This window comes from Magallana gigas, chromosome 9 (assembly GCF_963853765.1).
Source record: "Magallana gigas chromosome 9, xbMagGiga1.1, whole genome shotgun sequence".
NCBI lineage: Eukaryota > Metazoa > Mollusca > Bivalvia > Ostreida > Ostreidae > Magallana > Magallana gigas.
In genome coordinates this window covers 43422758-43446341 of record NC_088861.1, presented here as the reverse complement: position 1 = coordinate 43446341, position 23584 = coordinate 43422758, and the positions used below count along the sequence as shown (strand labels likewise).

At 33.1% G+C, this 23584-nt stretch overlaps 1 protein-coding gene across 2 annotated transcripts; it reads left to right on the top strand.

The window, feature by feature from the left end:
- Positions 1–4790: 4790 nt before the first annotated feature.
- LOC105337635 (rho guanine nucleotide exchange factor TIAM1) lies at positions 4791–23543 on the top strand. Of its 2 annotated transcripts, none has more exons than XM_011442459.4 (19): positions 4791–4975; positions 6503–6608; positions 7329–7523; positions 10486–10594; positions 12259–12435; positions 12802–12899; positions 13178–13282; positions 15055–15123; positions 15850–15911; positions 17404–17473; positions 17861–17923; positions 18492–18596; positions 18868–18936; positions 20422–20483; positions 20701–20764; positions 21554–21616; positions 21933–22088; positions 22290–22492; positions 22806–23543. In XM_011442459.4, the coding sequence occupies exons 2-19, from the start codon at positions 6531–6533 to the stop codon at positions 22867–22869; spliced, it is 1812 nt and encodes a 603-aa protein (XP_011440761.3). In that variant the 5' UTR covers positions 4791–4975; positions 6503–6530; the 3' UTR covers positions 22870–23543. The 2 variants fall into 2 exon arrangements, with proteins under 2 accessions (XP_011440761.3, XP_019926739.3); XM_020071180.3 differs by having other exon boundaries at positions 4792–4975; positions 6506–6608; positions 22806–23542.
- Positions 23544–23584: the final 41 nt, after the last annotated feature.

Here is a 23584-nt window from a genome sequence, read left to right as displayed (position 1 = left end):
TAAAATATAAACATGCCTATTTTTTCTAGTAAATTTTCATTATTCATAATTTATAAAATTGTTTATTTATTTAAAATAGAATTTATCTCAGATACAATGTTGTTGAATAATAAAGATTTTAACATAATGTTTATTGCAGTTTATTTCCTCTTTTCTTGCAGCAGACATTTTTCTTAAACTTACATATAAAAAATTGACTTATCATAGAGTACCCCCCCCCCCGTTTAAAAAAAATATATAATTTACGTATAAAAAAAATTGTTGATCATATAAGAAAAACGGTTTTGGACCCCCCCCCCCCCCGGGAGGATGTAATAAATGTGAAAATAAATATACCATTGAGCAGTTAAAGAGCTAAATGCATACTACGCACTCACCATTCCTCAACCGGATTAGAATTTCCCTGATTTTGTGAATTTCTTTTTCATTTTTGCTTGTAAATATTTTTTTAATGATGCTGCTGCACCCCCTTTTAAAAAACGTTCCTGGAAATTACTGTAAATATATAGTGAATAAAATAAATGTGAGCAAGTTACAACTGTTTCCTATTAAAATAAAGAGATGTCCCCATTCGTTTAGTAAGCTTTGCAAGATTTTGAGAAGATTTTGGTATTTATATTTCAGCAGATTTACAATAACTACTTAGAGTAATCTCCCCTTATTGTGACGTCAAAGGTTCACGTCGGTCAAGTGTCGTCTGTCTCTTTGAAAAAACCCTGAAAAAAAACTAAGTGAAATATACTGTTTTGTTTACTTAAAAAGCATGATATTCTTAAAATTACACAATTAATCTGTTTCTCAAAAGTTTTACTTTGATTCTCGCGAGAAGGAATCAAGTCTAGTGAGATCGTCCGACATTGATAAATTGCATTGTGGGTCGAAATTTACTGACTCCGAAAAATTCTGTGGGATCAATGTGCAAGAAATCAATTGTGACGTCACTGGAAGGAACGACAACTCTGTTAGTCTTATGTAATAGAATTATTTTATTTACAATGCATGATGTACATAGTCTTTTATCTTGTTCTCGTGAGAGTGTGAAATGGGAAATCATATTTACAGGGAATTACTGGGACGATTAAAACAAGGCATTACTGGTCCGATTTACTGACGCCAAAAAAATCCGTTGAATGAATGTGCAACTGGTCCGAATTTTCTATTCACACACGCCTTGCCGGTAGAGCTCGCTTCGCGCCGGCGCTGCGCGCCGGCGAGCTGCGCTCGCTCATATGTTTTACGGTGTGACCGTTGGGGCGAGCGCAGAAGGAACCACACATCTGTCATCATTGTTAAATGCAACCCGTGGACTTGCCCTAACCAAAAAAACTTTGGCTTTGTCTCGAAAACGTTTACCACCGCAAGGAACCCGAAGTTATCAACATTTTTTAAAACAAACTACCACTGAGCATTAATAAAATGTTATTATAAACAGACTTATTAAATACAATAATATTATGTTTTATCATTCCTTTACCTTTTAATAATGATCATTAAAATCAGTAAACAAATTGTGTGTCTGTGTTATTTTTCATTTTGTTCCTTGTTGTTACCTGTGTTTTAATTATTTTCCTCTGTGACATCAATTTTGTTTTTAATCTTTTTCATTTTTGTACGCTATATAAGCGTTGTAGACATGTGCCCTCAACCTTTTTTAGTGTGTGATATCCAATATAATTGAAAGGTTTGACCACATATGCAACTATAACAAATACAAGTAGATATTTTAAAAGTTTAATTTTTTTCTTTTATTTATTACAAAATGACGTGGCTGCACGTAGATCTAATAATGATTGGACTTTTCTTTTTGAATAATTTTTTGTCACCTACCTAACGTATGCATATATGATTGGATCAATATGACTGTAAATTTAGCATGGAACTTGCATGTGTATTTACTAAGGAAAAAAAATTATCAAAACAAAACTTATCAGCCAAAGAGTCACCGTTAACACTGATACTGAGTACTTCCTACACGTTTCATCCAGTACAGATGCTTGATCCACCTCTAAATGTATCGCGGGAAATTAAACCGCGAGATCACTGTGACGTCATACTTAACTTTCTTTTGCGCTCGACAGTTTTCGTAAGTTGTCGGGGAAGGAAATGACGTCATATGTCAGCAAACGTTCAGTATTTACGTAAGCATATGTGCTGTTTACTTTAATGTTTTTAAAAAAAAGGACTTTTTATTGGTAAATGCAGAAAGATATATGCGATTTACAGGTAAGATTTTCCTTAGAAACGCTTCCTGTTCCGCCATGTTGCTATGCACCGCAAAGGATCACTGGGATAGTAGAACGTTTTCACGCGGGTCCACAAAATTTTCTTTGAACAATGTGCAGATTTCAACTCGAATTTTCTCCGTTCATACACGTTGTCTATGGAGCTCGCTACGCGAGCGGCGCTTCGCGCCGCCTCGCTGCGCTCGCTATTAACGTAGCTCGCGGGTTTGCTGACGTCACAATAGGAATCGACGTTAAGAGTTGACCGTCATAGTAAACTCATAATTTTATTTTAAAATGACAAATGAGATATTTAGAAGCATAAAAGAAAACATTTTAAAAAGCTTATATGCGGTTTATGACTGTTTATATAAAGATTTATAATATCAAGTGCTGAAAATTTAAAGATGTCAAATACATTGTCACATTTTGTTCTATAAAGATAAAGAATGAGTGTGCGTTAAACCATTTAAAGTCATGTTTTAAAATAGAATGATGCATTAACTTCGCTTTTTTTTTTACAATTATAACTTCCGTAATCTGTACTACCGATTAAATTCTTAAATTTCTTTTGGCTTTTAGATAACTGTTTTATTCGATTACTTACTTATAATGTCAGTAGTTGCCTGGCATTTTATTTCTGCATTGATTGACTCAGAGTTTCATAAAAACAAAAATAGCAATTTTCTGTATCTTTACAGCCTTACATTAATTGCATTTTTAAATAACATTCACAATAATGTCTAATAAGCATTATCATGTTCTAAAATGTGTTAAACATCTAGTCTTGTCAATAAATGCATTTCATTTTTGGTGTTCTAAGAAGTAAGGAAATGATGACGTCAGGCTAACGTCGTAATGAAAATATAAGGTTTTGAGAAATCTTTTAAATCTTTAAAGTTTTTTTTGCCAAAAATTGGCCGAGAACACATACTGATATTTTTTTATGAATTGATTCATAATTATCTCCTCTGTTTTTGTGTTGAGTATGATTAATTTCGTCTGAATCGTTTAAAAGTTTGGAGCATAGTTTTGTAATGCGTTTCTCGGTTAAAATGTGCATTTTACTATATATTTCATTGAAATGGCGTTGCTTGATTTTATCAATGACACTGTATTTGAAACACGATAACACTATTACCGCGCAGACAAATCTTAAATAAATTTTAGAAATAAAACTATAAAACCAGGATCGCGTGGACAAATTTTCAAGGTAGGTTTTCTCACAAGCAGGTAAACCCGCGAGCTACCTTAAGAAACATATTTGCAAATGTAAATATATTTCCTTACTACCTGCTGAAACCGGGTGTAGATAAAATGTGACGTCACAATGCAATTTTTGGTTTCAATAAGTGCACCTATATCGTAACCTTCAATGAAGTAAATGAATAAATAATTTATCAAATTTCTTATATCTTAACATTCATGAATAAATGATTTTCTTCACAATTTCAATTAATATCAATTTGATTTTCAGGTTTAAAAACATTGGTAAAACAATATCGTTTCAAAATTTGTACAACATAAGAAATATTCGTTATCCAGGTCCAATCAAGGGTGTACGGTGATTTACCCTGGGTTGTATTCCATACGCACTGAGGCATGCGGCCCCAGGCTATATGGAATGCGGGGGGGGGGGGGGGGGGGGGGGGGGGGGAGTCCACGTACACCTTTGCTTGGACCTGGCATCAGGATCATGGAGCAATTTCAGACTTAAGTCAAAATTTCCGTCATTTATAAAATTATTGTTAATCGTAATATGACGAATAAAATTTGCAATTAACAACTTTATATCAAGACACTTTTAATAGCATTTGAATTTAGTCACTGTCTCCCATCAAGAGACAATAAGACTATACAACTTTTGACTAAGTCTATAATTGCTTTATGATCCTGGAGCCTGGATAACTAATAATCACAACTTACAAAATGTTGTAAGGTGTGTGTGTGTGTGTGTGTGTGTGTGTGTGTGTGTGTGTGTGTGTGTGTGTGTGTGTGTGTGTGTGTGTGTGTGTGTGTGTGTGTGTGTGTGTGTGTGTGTGTGTGTGTGTGTGTGTGTGTGTGTGTGTGTGTGTGTCACCACAATACAATTAAGCTCATCATTCAATACTGCCATTTACCCACACTCTGTTTCCTTTAACTTACGGAACTAACATACAAATTACTAACTTTGCATGATTAGTTTCCCTTTTGAGCGGTCTATCAAGGAAGTTAAGTCAGTATTTTGAAAGATAATTATTTTCATCTATTTGAAACTGATTGTATGTTCTTTGTAATTCATGAAAACTTTGTAACTTTTTTCACATGGCAATCTGACAGTCACAATATTGGTGTTGACCTGAAAAAAAATCAGACAGTGTAACAAAAAAATTGGGCGTAAGAATATAAGGTATGTAAATAATAAACAATGTCATCATTAAAGTGGTATGTAAGATACCAACTATCAAGTTTCTTTTTACATTCATAAAATAAACCGCTCTAGATCGGGTGACGAAAACGAATAAACAATTTGTTCTTCTTCCTCGTTCCCACTTACTAAATCTTCCTCAGCACCTGTGTCTATATATGTAAATGATATATACATTTAATCGCGACAGGAAAATCTAGATGAGGAAATATCCTGCCTTAGAAAGAACACACTCGGTCTTGTTTTATCGCAGTGGTTTTCACGACCAGTCGAAATAAAAAGTGATAGTATATGTACAAGTGATATCGACCCTAGCGGGTGCAAAGGCTACACCCCACCGTACACGGTAAGTCGGTCTCGTATACTAAACTGTATTTGTCATATCATAGTAATTATACAAAATACTTTAAAGTGGATTTTTAAAACTCTCTCTCTCTCTCTCTCTCTCTCTCTCTCTCTCTCTCTCTCTCATCAAAACAAACATACCATTATCGTCGGGTTCAGGTACATTCAATTTGATAATAATAGGATTGGACATCAGGCTGTGCCTATCATAGTCCTCTCCCCAAGGATCAAAGTTACAACTGATATTTAATTCTAATGAAAATATACCGTCTAATAGGTCAACAGACTCAATACATATATAATATATATTTACAATGATGTATTTAGTCCAAGTTTTTATATCGATATTTTGGCATATACTTTGAAACATTTGACGTACCAGTAAGCCTATCACTAATGTGTACTAACTTTGATCGATAATCACTAATGTGTACTAACTTTGATCGATAATCACTAATGTGTACTAACTTTGATCGATAAATATGACATAATCTGGGGACCCTTTATCTGGAAAACAATACAGGTGAAGTCCAATGGGCAACCGACCTACTCTAGTTTTGTATATCAATTTTGATGAGTCTGTGGGGGTTTTATTTTTGAACTTCCCTTTTCTAGGGGAATGTCATTAAGTTTTGATTTGATTAAACACGATGTTCTCGACACCATAATTTTTTGCAGCCCTTGTGTGTGAGTGTGTTTGTGTGTTTTATTTATTTTTGTCAGTTCTTTATAATACTTCAACTTTTAAACTTCCTCATCAGTGTCAAAAGCACAGAAGTGAGAGTTTATCGTTATTGCTTAAAATATGACGGCATTATTTTCTTACAAAGTTTCTTTTAAAATTTACATGTTAATGTTAATTGTTAAATGCAGATTGTAATCCCTTGAAAGCATTTTAAGGTGTTTTATCTTAGTTACAGTCAGCCTATATCAAAGAAGCTAATGTAGCCGCTAGTTCATGGCTCGGCAGATCTCGGTTAAATGGGCGGTCCTTTAAATAACATGTGTTTGTTTTGATGTGTGAATATTTACATTTATCAGTGTTTTTGAATCTATTTTGCATTTACAGTTCAATATTTCAAATGCCATATTGTTGGGGTGCAAACAGGGTTTGCATATTAATTAAAGGAAATGAAAATAACATAAATATGGCAATATTCTAATACATATATTCGTATTATTGCTGAAAATTATGTATATACCATATAGCCATATACTATTATTTGGTAAAGAAAAAAACTAAATATCTAAACTAAAAAATTAAAGTACTTTTCATATCTTTAAATAGAGATCTTCTTCTTAGGAGATTAATATGGTCTAAATATTGCCACGGCCATCCAACCCTCTTAAACAGCCATTAGTTTATATCATAGCCAGTCTAATGTACAATGTTGTTAAATGTTAGCAATTGCGTCTGGCATGGAAATGTTTATCTCTGCAGACATTTTTTTTTTTAATCTTTGCTTAATACTTCTGTTGATTATAAAACCCGAATTAATGAAATACTAATCAGTTTTGATTTTAAAAGCAGATATAAAATTATATTCAAACTCAAGATGGCGGACAATTCAAACACCCGAAATTTCAGAAAATTACTCTCGGAAATTATAGACACGGAAAAGACTTATGTCAAGGTAAGATTATCTTTTAATCTTTGCAGAGTTTAATATGCAGGATAATCATTTTAATTGAACGATTAAGGTGGAATGCTACACCAAAATGTTATTCTATGGATCGTTATAGTATCAGTTCTGTAGCAAGATTGCATTGTTTAAAGAAGGATGTATGCACTAAATTTTTTATACTATTTTTTGTAGTTGTTACGAAAAAGTAGAAAATCTATATTGGTTGGAAGTAACGCACTGTAGAGTATAAAATTTAATGTGAATAAATGCTTCCAAAATGATACTCTAACGATCCATAAAAAAAATTTGGTGTAGTGCGGATCAAGATCTTAAAACTGCAGTAATAGAATCCCATGTAAAGAGCAGAAGCATTTTGTATGTATAAATTATGTAACTTTTTTAAAATTATATAATTTTCAAGGCAAGAAATAATTGATGTTTGTCTTGTTATTCATACCGATTCTCATTAATGGAATTCTGTCATGAATATGTTCGATGCATGCAAAAAAAATCATAATTTGAAAACAACAAATATTTTAAGATTTTGAAAACAAGGTATAATCTTTGGCTTTGAATACGAGAGATAATTTATGAATTTGAGCAAAAGAAATAAAACAGAAATCATTTATGAATTTGAAGATAAGACATCATTTATAATCTTGAAAAAAAAATGATAAAATAGATTAAGAGATTAAGAAAAAAACGTGTTTGTTTGTTATATATTCCAAGAACCTTGAGGTCCTATCTAGTCGTTACCTTGACCCGTTGTCCACCGTGACCTTCTTAACGACCTTGGAGATCACACAGCTCTCAGAGAGTCTTCGAGAGATCCTCAAAGTTCAAAGGTCGTTCTTAAAAAGACTGGAGAGAGTGATTGAGGAGCACAGTAAAGTGTTTTCATCAGAAAGGGAGGATCTCGTCAGGGTGAGTCCAAACCTTGACCGTTCCTGATTTGTGCTGTTGTTCATATACTAGTAAACTACAAGCCATTTATAGATACTGACTTGTTTTGAAAATAAACACTACTGATGTCGAGGTTCAAAATTCGATTGATCTAAACAACAAAATTGCAATCATTCTCCTAAAATGCATGCCCTTTGTTTTAAGGTCACATTACAAAAAACTGAATAACTCACCGGTACCGATTGTAATAAAACAATGCTATAAGTTGATACCGATTGTAGTAAAACAATGCTATAAGTTGATACCGATTGTAGCAAACAATGCTATAAATTAATACCGATTGTAGCAAACAATGCTATAAGTTGATACCGATTGTAGTAAAACAATTCTATAAGTTGATACCGATTGTAGCAAACAATGCTTTAAGTTGATACCGATTGTAGCAAACAATGCTATAAGTTGATACCGATTGTAGCAAACAATGCTATAAGTTGATACCGATTGTAGCAAAACAATGCTATAAGTTGATACCGATTGAAGCAAAACAATGCTATAAGTTGATACCAATTGTAGTAAGCAATGCTATAAGTTGATACCGATTGTAGTAAAACAATTCTATAAGTTGATACCGATTGTAGCAAACAATGCTATAAGTTGATACCGATTGTAGCAAACAATGCTATAAGTTGATACCGATTGTAGCAAAACAATGCTATAAGTTGATACCGATTGTAGCAAAACAATGCTATAAGTTGATACCGATTGTAGTAAAACAATTCTATAAGTTGATACCAATTGTAGTAAGCAATGCTATAAGTTGATACCGATTGTAGCAAACAATGCTTTAGGTTGATACTGATTGTAGCAAATAATGCTTTAAGTTGATACCGATTGTAGCAAACAATGCTATAAGTTGATACCGATTGTAGTAAAACAATGCTATAAGTTGATACCGATTGTAGCAAATCAATAAGTTGATACTGATTGTAGTAAACAATGCTATAAATTGATATCAATTGTAGTAAACAATGCTCAAAGTTCATAACGATTGTAGCAAACAATGCTATAAGTTGATACCGATTGTAGCAAACAATGCTTTAAGATGATACCGATTGTAGCAAACAATGAAATAAGTTGATACCGATTGAAGCAAAACAATGCTATAAGTTGATACTGATTGTAGTAAGCAATGCTATAAGTTGATACCAATTGTAGTAAACAATGCTCTAAGTTCATACCAGTTGTAGTAAAACAATGCTTTAAGTTGCTTTCAATTGTAGTAAAACAATGCTATAAGTTGATACTGATTGTAGCAAACAATGCTATAAGTTGAAACTGATTGTAGCAAACAATGCTTTAAGTAAATACTGATTGTAGCAAACAATGCTATAAGTTGATACCGATTGTAGCAAAACAATGCTATAAGTTGATACCGATTGTAGCAAAACAATGCTATAAGTTGATACCGATTGTAGTAAAACAATGCTATTAGTTGATACCGATTGTAGCAAACAATGCTATTTGTTGATACCGATTGTATTAAAACAATGCTATAAGTTGATACCGATTGTAGCAAAACAATAAGTTGATACTGATTGTAGTAAACAATGCTATAAGTTGATATCAATTGTAGTAAACAATGCTATAAATTGATACCAATTGTAGCAAACAATGCTATAAGTTGATACCGGATTTAGCAAACAATGCCATAAGATGATACCGATTTTAGCAAACAATGCTATAAGATTTTACCGATTGTAGCAAACAATGCTATAAGTTGATACCGATTGTAGCAAAACAATGCTATAAGTTGATACTAATTGAAGCAAATAATACTATAAGTTGATACCGATTGTAGCAAAACAATGCTATAAGTTGATACCAATTGTAGCAAACAATGCTATAAGTTGATACCGATTTTAGCAAACAATGCTATAAGATGATACTGATTTTAGCAAACAATGCTATAAGTTGATACCGATTTTAGCAAACAATGCTATAAGATGATACTGATTGTAGCAAACAATGCTATAAGTTGATACCGATTTTAGCAAACAATGCTATAAGATGATACTGATTGTAGTAAACAATGCTATAAGTTGATACCAATTGTAGTAAACAATGCTCTAAGTTCGTTCCGATTGTAGTAAAACAATGCTATAAGTTGCTTTCGATTGTAGTAAAACAATGCTATAAGTTGATACTGATTGTAGATACAATGCTATAAGTTGAAACTGATTGTAGCAAACAATGCTTTAAGTTAATACTGATTGTAGCAAACAATGCTATAAGGTGATATTGATTGTAGCAAACAATGCTATAAGTTGGGCTACAATTACGATTAGTATTAGTCAATTGTTTTTTTAGTCTATTCTAAACTGATATTCCCTTGGGTGGAATCTTGGGGACATGACGTCATAGTCTCACAAGTGACGTCAACATATTTTAGCGTCTTTGTAATGACCTTTTATAAGACATGAAATATATCATGCGGCGGAGGGCCTAGTCCCGGACTTCACTGAAACCCGAACTCTAAATAAGACTTATCAAAAAGTTAAACGTTATCTATCTTTACATGTTGTATATATACACCATGTATCTGTTTCCCGCCTTTACATTGCTTACACCAACACGTGTTTGACAGATGCGTGTCTATTAAGTATGTACATGTATCTTTAAAAAAAAGAAGCTTCTTTTTTCCTATTAGATGAAACACAAGAGGCAAATAGGCCTTAACGGTCACCTGAGTACCATTGCCCATAGACGGTCTCGAAATGTTGTTTGAAATATTAAAGCCTCGGCTATCGCCTCGGCTTTTATATTTCAAAATAACATTTCTCGACCTCGGAGGTTATTCTGCAAAATTCATGAAAACTCGTACTTTATTTCTTAATTGAAAAACACTGAAATATTTTACAGTGTTGGTTTCATTGATTATTACTACAAACATTCTGTAACGTTCTTCTTTCTTTTCTGAATCCAGAACACAGTATTAGCCGTCGGAGACGTTTTTCTGTTTTCTGCGGACCAGTTCAAAATCTACAGTTCCTTCTGCGCACTATACAGTAGAGTGCAGGATATCCTTAACTCTGGTACACACAAATATTTTATCACTCATCTCTTCCTTGTTTTCTCCCTTTTATATCTGGCTTTTCATCAAGATCTCTGTCGATAGTAAAATTTCCTGGATGTTTTGGGTTTTTCCGACACGTAACCGGTACAAACTATGGATCTTCAAGGACGGTGTTTACTCAGAGTTTGAGTTAATTCTCAAATTTGAATTGTTATAAAGATCAATGTCATAAGTAAAATTTGTTCTAAACACTAAAATTATTTTTGAAATGAATTATCATTGACAACCCATTCGATATTTTTACTAAAGCATGGAATTAGTCCCAAAAAGTTGGACTTTTAGCAAAACAGTGGAAATTCGGACTAAAATTTTCATATTTTCTTTTTCACTGAAATATTTTTGGTCGTACTGTAATATTCGAAGTTTAGATTTTATTTCTTTGTCAACAGAATTTTGCTTATTTTCTGTTGGTTTTATCTCACTTTTTCGTTTAGATATTCGAATGGCACACACTACAAAAATATTGAAAAATGCTTAAAAACGATAAAAGACACCATATCGCAAAATTTTGATCATTGACCTCATATAACGTTTATGCCTGCAGAGTAATGTCAATATACCTAGTTAAATGCTATAAAAAATTTAGGATTATCATCATTCAGTTTTTTGGTTGTTTTTTACAATCAAGAAAATTTCAATCATAGTGTAAAATGTTTCGGGATCTTTCTAAATTTTTAAAAAAATATTCAATGGCTATTAACTCAAAAAGTAGGTCATTGACCTACTTTTTTGAACGTGAAAAATAGCGCTACCATGATAGGTCTTTAACACCCAATAGATGGTTTTTCATTATCATCAGTGGATTTTTTTTCATTCCGAGTAAACTTATACCTTAAGGAGGGTGGGCGGCCAACAAATTTGTTTTGATTTTTAAAAAAAAATGTTTTTTTCGGCCATAAATTTTCATTCAGTATAGAAAAATTTCATATTTTATAAATTTAAAATTGAAATGTTACCTATGTTACCTATATTTATGTAAAGAACCCTTCCTCTTAAGAAATTAATATAGCCACGACCATTTGGCCCTCTAAAAAGGATGTGTTTTTAATTGCAAATTTTATACATGTATGTCTGTATCTATTGCTGGTAGATTCAGTTTTAAAAACAACACTGGAGTTAAATCAAATGAAAGAAAAGTGTGGTGGAAATGTTTGATAGAAATCAATCATAATATTTAGTTTCTAAAATCGGTTGCATTTTTTTCATATTTCTTACTTCCGCAAAGATTTTATCGAAACGTTCACTTCAATATATACAGAGCTGTTCCACACCGAATAGCATGTATTTACGGCACGCCAGCCTTCGGGCCCTATACCTCTTATGCGCACTACATATTGATCCCGGCCAGCCACATTTTCCCTTTAGATAAGGAGATATTTTGAAGTTCCTCGAAAACTTGTCTAACTCTTAAGGCTCCGGAAGCAGATGATTGACACTTTAAAAACTACAATCTCTTTTGTCTATCGGTTCTGCAATGCATGGGCAATTTAGAGTTTCATTTAAATCTTTATATTCTCTTTAATTGCTTTCGAAATATCATTTTATGAAATAAAGTAAATTAATATTGTAGGAGCGAATGTTTGACTTATAAAACTCGTTTTTGCGGTTTTCTATCTCCAATAGGCGAGAATGAACCGTTACGTCACTTCCTGGAGAGTAAGAACGAGACGAAGGAACACTGTAACAGCCTGGAGTCGTTCATCATCCAACCGATACAGCGGATACTGAAATACCCGCTGTTCCTTCGTCAAATGGCGGGTTTGACTCTAGAGAACTCGGAAGAGCACCGCCATATTTGTAGTGAGAAAATGTATCATGTAAAAGTCGTAAACGTCACTCTCTGTTACCAATAGAAATAGGTGTACAGATGTGCGGCTCAGTGGGATGTACAACGCTGTGAACATATTCCTGTTACGACTGTTACAGATGAATGTATCTCAACAGAAATCATGCTGTCTCTTAGATCAAATAGAATTATGATATGTTAATTTTAGTTCCAAGTTCCCTCTTCTATTAGTTGTCGGTAATTCAAATAAGGAAGACTTTCTTGTTTATAAAGTATGAATCAATTAACAAAAGGAATTTTTTGACAAATAGAATGTAAAACATAAACTTTCCCACGCGCAACTTCACGGTTACAACTGACTTTTTTGTTGCTATTTATAGAAGCCTGTGACGTAATGCAATGCGTGGCCAACCACATCAATGAAATGCAGAAACTGAGTGCCGAGTTTGGCGAGTCCTTCAGATTGCTGTCTGCACAGGTCATTAGTCAAAATCCATAATTAAAGCTCATTATGAATATTCTAATAGTTGACAGAGACAATTTTAATAATGGTGTTAGGTTCCTATAGAGATATAACGGACGAAACAGTGCGCCAAAATTGATTATTTTAATAAAACAGAAATTACCAGTGGTAAACCTTTACAGTTTTAATGTAACATGCAATCAAAACTTTCTTTTCGCCTTTTTTTAAAAGGAAATTATCCTAAATGAACTTGCTCTTTTTAACAATATGTTCGGGGTTGTTTTCTATTTCAGGATCTAGGAGTTCGGGATCTGTGGGCGGAGAGGCCTGACCGTCAACACTCTGCTGACAATATACCGGTCATCAAAGCGGGATACTGTGTGAAAGAAGGGGGAAAGGTTGTATGCATACTACAGATAAAACTTTGTTCATACCAATTATATAATATACCGGTCATCAAAGCGGGATACTGTGTGAAAGAAAGGGGAAAGGTTGTATACTACAGATATAACTTTGTTTATTGTGTATTTAACCTACCGATATACATGTAATATACCGGTCATCAAAGCGGGATACTGTGTGAAAGAAGGGGGGGGGGGTAAGGGAGGTTGTATACATACTACAGGATATAACTTCACCAATAAGTTCACCATTTACAAACTCAACCGATATAATTTGACGGTAGTCAAAGCGGAATAATCTGTTAATATAAAGAAAACACTTCACAGTGAGATAATATACATTGCATCGTTCATCAGAGCGAGATATTGCTGTCCCTGTAACATTTCAATTGTTAACAATAAAATGTGTATTTATGACTACTGAGAACGTCCTATCTAAAATGCTTATAGGCCTATTCATTGCAAAAATCAAAATATGTTGGAAGGGATAGATTGTAAAGAAAGTACAATCATAAACAATCATAAACATGTTCATTGTATACAAACTCCATCGACGATAGACCGACGATAGACCTGTCATTAAAGCGTGAAACTGTATGAAAGAGGGAAAAAGGTTGTATCAAAGATAGCGTTGTGTTACTGTATATACACTTTGTCGATGATCTGCCGGTCATTATAGCCAGATACTGTGTTGGAGTGGAAGAAAGGCTGTATAGAAAATGCATATATATATAATCAAAAAAGAAAAAGAAAATGAACAGTTCCAAAGTGAATAGAAACTTTGGAACTGTTCATTTTCTTTTTTGATTATATATACTGTGTGATATCACCTTTCACTCATTTTGGATTATATATATATATATATATATATATATATATATATATATATATATATATATATATATATATATATATATATGACAGTATAAGTTTACTGTCTACACAATGTGTCGATAGTACATACCGATCCTATAGGAAGATCCTCCTACACAATGTGTCGAAAGTACATACCGATATCCCATAGGAAGATCCTCCTACACAATGTGTCAATAGTACATACCGATCCTATAGGAAGATTCTCCTACACAATGTGTCGATAGTACATACCGATATTCTAAAGGAAGATCCTCCTACACAATGTGTCGATAGTACATACCGATCCTTTAGGAAGATCCTCCTACACAATGTGTTGATAGTACATACCAATCCTATAGGAAGATCCCCCTACACAATGTGTCGATAGTACATACCGATCCTATAGGAAGATCCTCCTACACAATGTGTCGATAGTACATACCGATATCCTTTAGGAAGATCCTCCTACACAAAGTGTCAATAGTACATACCGATCCTATAGGAAGATCCTCCTACACAATGTGTCGATAGTACATACCGATCCTATAGGAAGATCCTCCTACACAATGTGTCGATAGTACATACCGATCCTATAGGAAGATCCTCCTAGAATCGGTATGTACTATTGCAGTATCCATACTGCGTGAACGGAAGGGGGAGGGGGTATTTAAAAGAAAGCGCTATTCCTGTAAATTGTAATACAGTTTTTAAGTACAAGTAATTGGAAAAGGTTGTATTGTATAAAAGAATCAAATTTTTAAAGTTTTATATATCGGTAGCTGAAAAGGTTACAGGTATATTATTCAAACAAATTACTTTTATATAATTTTAAAATTATAGCTATAATTTTAAAATCATAGCTTTTCATTTAAGAGCAATAAAAATGCAGTGGTATTTATCATATTTTGTTTCAGATGAAAAGCTGGAAAAGAAGATATTTTGTTTTGAATGAATACGGACTGTTCTATTTTACGTCGGAGGAAGTAAGTGCTAAAGATACTTAAGATACTGACATTATACTTAAGATGTCAGACCCAATGTCTCACAGGGGACACTTAGGCTGTTTCTTTTAGCTAACGTACTTTGTACGTTAACATTAATTTAGTGAATTTTACTAACTTTTCATAATCAATTTATTAATTGTCAGACTCAATGTCTCACAGGAGACACTTTGGCTGTTTCTTTTAGCTGTTAATATTAATTTAGTGAATTTTACTTTTACTTTGAATTTGACTTTTCATAATCAATTTATTAATTAGTTAAAAGAAAGATGTTAATATAAATAATAAAATGCTTTCTTTGATAATTCATGCGGGTTGTGAAGGTACGGATCATTGCAGAAAAAAAATTACATAAACCGCGTTACCCGCTCCCGCAGGTTATGTATTTTTTCTACAATGTCGCTACCTTCATTTCCCGAATGAACCACCAAAGAAATCATTTTATTGTTTAAATAAAAGCCACACTATTTTTCCAAATTATTATTGCTAAAGAAATGTACATAAGCAGACATCAAATATCGTAAATAAACCTTTTGGTATTTACAATAAACCGATCTTTGAATTTTTATTTAATCTTTTTGTGTGCGTGTGTGGGTTCTTTTTTAGTATAAAGAACATTTGTAATGAAAATTTTGATTACATGTGTAACAAAAGCAATCGTTTATCAGAAACCAATACATTATACATGTGACTGTTACATTGACACAGGCAACGGAACCTCTGCGTTTTATTCCAAGAAACGAGATGCAACACGTTAAATCAAGCCATGTGTAAGTACATTGAATCTATGTATAATGTATGAAAAAAATTATAGATACTTTCTTTGATTAAAATAGTTTTATTTAATATATTACTGTTTTTAAAAATCGAATTTTACACTATACTCGGGAGTCAGGGTCGGAGAAAAAAATCATAGATATTTCCTAAGATTGAAACTATATTATTCAATGTATCATCGTTTTTTAAAATGGAATTTTAGACAGTAGTCGGGGTCGAAATTAATACGCGTTCGTTGGCTTAATCGGTTCGAATAACAAAATAAGTATATATAGCAAAAGTGGGTCTCATAAATATTAATATAGAAATAAATATAATACTTACTACAAAATTGTTTTATGTTAAACAAGTGTGATACTAAGTATAGGAATAGATTATACAGCATTGGGTACTATTATCAGAAGGTTTTGTACTATGCGTTTAGTATAGCAATATGTATTTTCTACTTAACATTCATCATCCATAATGTGCTTTATTTCATTAAGCATATTGGTTGAACATATATCCTATGATAATGGTTCGAATGCAAGTTTGAACAACTTGCTAGGTCCTTGCTATTAACAAATACATGTATCTACATACACCTAGTATTTTCTCCTATATTACTTAATTAAGAAACCGATTGTGATTCATAGCTTTATAGAAACTGCATGACATGGTTGAAATCTACACGATCCAGTTTCAACCAGGTTACCGAAAAATCACGGACTGCATGAAATAATCATGAATGTGGCTACGGTCATACCCGTATAAATCACTAAAGAAAGCATTTTATTTTTAAAAACAAACAGATGTACACTTGTCTGTGAATTAATATAAAAAATGTAATTACATAATAATTATATAAGCAATTGAGACGCATTGTTGTATAGGAGAACAGGACTACATAAGTAAGGAAAATGAAACAAGGAAGTAGACTATCATATTTTGATTTTTTTACTTTATTAAAAATAACGAACAACAGACAAGAGGGAAACACATAATCTTGACGGGAATAGAAATAACCTCTTTATTTTCACCTTAAGTCATCGAGTCCTGATAAAACAAAGCAGTCCATAGCTGTAAAAATGTTGAATATTTCCTTGCTTGCATAAGGAAATTATAAGATATTTGTATATTTTGAGATTTATAGACTGAATTACTACATCTATTGTAGACATAACACTTGTTACGTAAGTGTTGTCATGTATGCAGGATAATATGTGATTAGGAAATTATTTAATAGCTGATATTCATTTTATTTCTTTGGGCCACTGTGCATGGGAATTTTTTTTTTTTTTTTTTAGTGGGGGGGGGTTAATTGTTTGTTTTTAGGCAATTTTCACGCGAGCACAGAAGTGTTTGTATTATATTTTGACTGTTGATATGCATGTCACTATATGCATCATTCAATTTCTATATTTAATCCTAACATTATGTAGTATATACCCAGAATATTTATAGCTATTAAATACTCCTTGTAATGTAATGTATTCGTACATCTAGAAATAAACACACTGGCGGAGTCTACGGAATGTTCGAGCTCTACACCGAGGATAGAACCTATTACATTGACGTAACCAACTTAAGTCTATTTCAGTCTATATTTCACCTTCCTTTTTCTGCACGATAGTTTATTTGGTGAAAATACAAGTCATTTCTCTCTCTCTCTCTCTCTCTCTCTCTCTCTCTCTCTCTCTCTCTCTCTCATATATATATATATATATATATATATATATATATATATATATATATATATATATATATATATATATATATATATATATATAAAATTTTCTTTTTTTAAATAAAATTAAATTATGATCTTTTTCTCTCTAAGAAATATTATTTAAAAAAAGAAAAAGATTCTCTCTCTCTCTCTCTCTCTCTCTCTCTCTCTCTCTCTCTCTCTCTCTCTCTCTCTCTCTCTCTCTCTTAGGTTGTTTTTTTTCTTTTTTTACAGTGCGAGTTTTCAGCGGAAGTACAAGACTGGGTCAGACGAATCAGGAGTCTTTTACCTAGAACAGTAGGAACATTTCAAAGTCATTTGATACTCTGTCACTTCGCTCACAGAATTATCTGGAACTTGAAAGAATTTTTTTCAATGATTTAATTTTCACACTGCGTCAGCAACCGTCCATATCATTATGTACTTTTCATAACTTTTCTGTCTTATCAATATGTCATGTTGTGAATTTTGCATTTACCGAGTGGTAGTAAATACAAAATGACAATTGTTGTGAATTTTGTATTTATTGCCACGCGATAAATTCAAAATTCACAACATGACAAAATTAATACTTACATACCTGTACCAAGATCTATCGGTAATCAACTTATCAAAACACTTACTAGTATTAGGGACTATAGACAGTACACTGAAGTATGATTTGTTTTAAAGCCATAGAAGATGATGAATTTGAAACTGCTCGTATCAATGCATTTTAAAGAAAACATAATATCGTTACAATCTATCCTTTTTTCCTGATACATGCAACGGATTTGTCCTTCAGTTGCTGCATAGACGAATATTGATGAAAAAAAAATTATTGTATGCTATGACCTGTGTTTATTTTACTTTTGATTTCTTTTAGCGAAGAAAAACAACCTTTAGAAACGCACGTGAGAGTATATTCTATACGTCCGCCGGATCTATGGACCATTATAAGTCCGGATACTGTATCAAACAAGGCGGAAAGGTACGCAACTCTGCATAAACTATACATCACGTCTGTACCTTCATAGTTCTACACCACGAGAACCGTAAATAAATACCGTGTTTAGATTTTGCAAAGCCTGTAAAAATCTAGCTATAATTATATAAAAAAAAAGAATAGCTGTTTCAAAAGAATAACAAAATATTATCGGGCATTTTCCTTCTTTTAAAAATGAACAACTTTATTTGAAATCAAAAAGGAGTAAAGAAATGATAACTGCATAATGAACTTGGGTTGTCCTTGTATTTCTCAGTGGAAGAATTGGTTGTCCCGATATTTTGTTGTGAATCAGGACGGAATAATGTACTTCACATCAGAACAGGTAGGAATCTGTAATTTGCTAACCTGTTATGCATATGATGTTGGAAATGACCTATAAAAACCAAATCCGTTATATTCCAATGCAATATATTATTTTGTTATACTTTCATGTTAAATACTGAAATCTGATTGGTTAAGACGCAGTTCATAATCCGTTCTATTACCCTCAGCGTTAGCAACGCACTAAGCAACGGGTAACATTACAAATTGTTACATGCGCGAAAATTATGCGCGTACGGTTCGCTGTAGAATTCACGTTATTCCTATATACAAGCAATAACATTTTCTTAAAAATTAAGACATTCAGTATAACAAAATAAATAATGCCTTTTTGGGAGGATAACAGTTGAAATTGACACCCCTCGAAAACCATTGTCAACCTCCGCTTCGCGTCGGTTGACAATGGTTTTCTCGGGGTGTCAATTTCAACTGTTACCCTCCCAAACAGGCACTATTTATATAATATTGAATAAAATATTATTTAATTAGATTCGTTATGTTCCTCAGATACACCTACAAAAGTCTTTTGTTCTTGTTAACCAGGGGTAGGTTTTCTAAAGTGTGCCTAGTCTTTGTTATATCTTGATATAACTTTTTCCGAAGTCTGTTTATTTACTTATCCGCTTCACGTATCAAGTCGTATTTTATCAAAATCTTAAGTTATACCATAGCTATAGGATTCGTAATTCAATGTCTTCACATGTTAAACAAAACTTATTATATTTACATTCAAGTTGAACAGTTAAAACTAATAAAGTAGACTTGGTATGCTTTTTGAAACCGACCTCTTTTATTCTTACTTTCACGCATCGAACAAGACGAAAATATTCGTTAAATGTACAGGCGAGGATATATTCTTCAAAGAGATCTAGAGTTATTGGAAATCATAAATGCCAGTAAGGTTAAATTGCGGAACAATACTTGAATGGTCTAACAAACAGTAGATATACAAAAAGTACATACAAGATTAAAACAACATGCTCCATTTTTCGGGTGTATAACCAGTATATATATATTACACCTTTAAAAGAGAAAGCGAAATTTTTAATACTGTAAACATCGTGTTTGATATTAAATTTCGCGAGGTTTGCGATGACCGCGTCTTCGCGAACATGTCTGATAAAACAATTTACCAATCTGTCGTTCACGCTATAATTAGTCGCCGCGAACCAGTTAATCGTCGGTTATTTGCGAAATAAAGTCGTTCCGAATAAATTGTTTACAGTACATAGTAATTAATATATACAGGGAAATATTCACCCCGTTTTATTTTCGCCTCTTTCGCCATTGTTGACAGTGGGCGAATTTAAGATTGGGTGAATTCCAATGTCCCAAACTATCTTTCTTTAAACACAACTGTATCTAAGTTAATTCAATATAGGGCGAAACTATTTGCAAGTGTTAAAGGGCGAAAATTACACGGGGCGAAAATAAATCTGTATATAGTATATTAACATTTTTACAATTTTTTTCATTTCATATATAGTCCATAGAGGCGCTGGGTGTGATTCCAAAGAATAGTGTTAACGGAGTACAAGAGATATCATCGTAAGGCTTAAAAGACGTGACAAAACGTCAAAGAATTAAATTTATTTACTTTCATACGATTTGTTGGCAATCTCATTTAATATCCTGACAAGAAAACAGATCTAGATCTCCTTATATAGTATTCTCTCTTTGAAAATTCAATATTATTACCCATTAGATGCCTTTAGAAAATCTAGTTACTTCTAATAAAAGTCGTTTGTTGTTTCGCTGTACCTAGATCCCAGTTTGACCGTGACAATGTGTTTGAGATCCACACGTGCTGTAGAACATACTACCTTCAGGTACGTAAACATTCAGCTTTAAGGGGCATTGATCCTCTGACAAGAAAAGTAACTTCATTTTAAAAAGACCTTGGACTTTGGGTCGTTGTTCAAGCAGCAATGTGACGTAAGCCTATAGCTGTCCATTTCATTGCTGGACACTCTACCAATTTTTCTGTACTACGCAATCAATGTATATTTCATTTAAAACCAGCGAAAGTTTAACTTGTTTTGATGCAAGAATTAGATAGTTACGTCCTATCGAAAGTCAAAGGTCTTCTTAAAATGGTATACTGTGATATATACGTATTACAATAATTCCACTAGTAGATTCGTTGATCTAAATAAATTTTTTTGTTTAAAAATATCATCATAAATAATAAAGAGGGCTAATGAACATTATGTGACTTATATTTTTTTCTTAATTATGATTTTTATAATATGATAATTAGAAATTATAATATTACTCACCAGTAACCGGTTAATCGGTCGGAACGACTTGCGATCAACCAATTAGCAGTTCTGCAATCGCTCGCCACCCCTTTTTTATAAGTCAGTGTTTCGACATATTTACGTATGCATATTTACAATGCGATACACAGTTTCTTAGTATGTAATTACTGAGTACATTATCTGTTGAAATATAACATCACAAACATGTGCATTGTCTTTTATTTGGCCAACGCACAACAAAAATGAGTGTGCAAATCTTAGAATTTCTGATTGTCCTTACTTATACTCGTCATTTTGTGTGTCGATGATTACGTACACGTACCTTTTTAATCCTGCTTCCTGTTCTGATTCCGACAGTGTGAGAACCACGATGACCTGTGTGAGTGGGTGTCCGCCATTAGACGATTACTGCCTCACCCCGTGAGTCTGCCAACTTACATGTTTTCAGTACCATCTGTTATTTTATGAAATGATAATTACACATAGTAAGGAAAGGATACATGAAATCTATGCTAGGCTGCGAGCAATGAGTTTTTATACCATTCACTGTATGTCGATAATGTCAAGAACGGAGTGCAGTTATGGCATTCTGTAAATCTATTGTAGAAATTAATCCATACAGTTGAAATATAATTTGTATATATAGTTTTCGGCTCTAATGAGTAACGTCGCGTTCAACGCATTTCGTTACAAATCGATGTTACAGATCTGAAACACCTACACGTATTCTTTGTAGAAAATTCAATTGAACGTTGGTGAACTATGTACCTATAGTGCAGTGCATTGGTGCAACATCCGGGACATTGTCGGCAAAAAGGCGCATGCGTGTGAAATTGCTACCTCAGTTTTTGTGTTTCGGTCAGCTCTCGCTATCATAAGCAGATACAAACAGGTGAGTGGAGAGAGAGAAACATCGAGCATTTAATCTATCAAAATGGTGGCCATGATTAATCCACACATGTATTTTTTTTACTCTACATTTTGTTATTGATAGAAACAATAAGGATTAAGTAACACACGATTTTTTTTTAAAACCCTCTCTTCGTGAACGTGTATACATATGTAAACTAACAGTCAGATTTTCTATTTTTAGAATACAAAAGAAGACCGGGACGGGGCCACAGGATCGACCGGAAGTTCCGGGCCTCAGGTTGCAGACCTGTTCCGGTCCATCATTCCTGCTGACGATATCTTGGTCACTGAGGAGACCGACGATATGCAGGACAGGTATACGTGGAGCGTCACTCAGTCTTACCTGGACGACCTACCCCCCAGAACCTACAAGTTCTGTACCAGGTACATATACCAGTTTGATTTAAATCTTCCATGCAGTTTAAATAATCTGTAGACAAAAACATTTAGGAAAGAAAAGATCTTGTACACGGGCCTCGTTATTAATGTTTCATTCAAACTGATATACTTTCAAATATAACAATACTTTAGCTTAGTTAATTACAAAGTCTCAAAGATACACTGATCAGTTAAATAAATGATGATAGATAGATAGATAGATAGATAGATAGATAGATAGATAGATAGATAGATAGATAGATAGATAGATAGATAGATAGATAGATAAGCCTGTTTGTGCATTTTCATTTTTGGACAGCTCCAAAGAGATTCGATCGAGGTTTGTGACTGCCATCCAAGATATTAATCAGCGTAGGACGTGATTCATCGGTGAATGACGATTTGCCGAGCCTCTATAAATCTATGGAATCGCCTTTATATCCGAGCCAAATATGACATTGTATGTTTCAAGAGAACAAATATATCGAAAGTGGCTGAAGTGGAGGTCACGTGTGATTGGGTGATTTACTGTGGCAGACTTTTGATGGGGGTCGACTTATTCATAATATTTTGGACAGAAAAACAACAGTTTATCTGAAATCACACTTTTAAAATATTTTAGCAGAAGAGTTGTTCAACAAAGTTTTGGTAAACGAACTCTAGCGCTAGAGGGGTTAAGGGGGTCCGGACCACCACCCCCTGGAAAACTCAAATTCATTAAATTCTCATATTAAAATTACTTACAACACTCTTTTGCAATAAGAAATCCATACCCATGCACCTTTTGATAATGATTGAGAGAGAATGTCTGATGTACATGTGACGCTGATCGTCTTTCCTTTTTGCATTGATAAGTTTTTTGTGTGTGTTTTTTTTTTTTTTTTGTTAACGTTTTTGTGTGATATTGAAGCTACTGTTATTCTGTTTTATTTTAATACTCCTTTTACTTATTTTTGTATCATTTTTGCAATTTTTAAATGATGTTTTGTTTGAATAAAACTGGAAAACGAATTTAGAAACTGAAAAAAAATAGACTACTATATATGCATATAAATTTGTGTTTGTTTTGTTTCACTCATTTAGTGCTGATATTAGAAG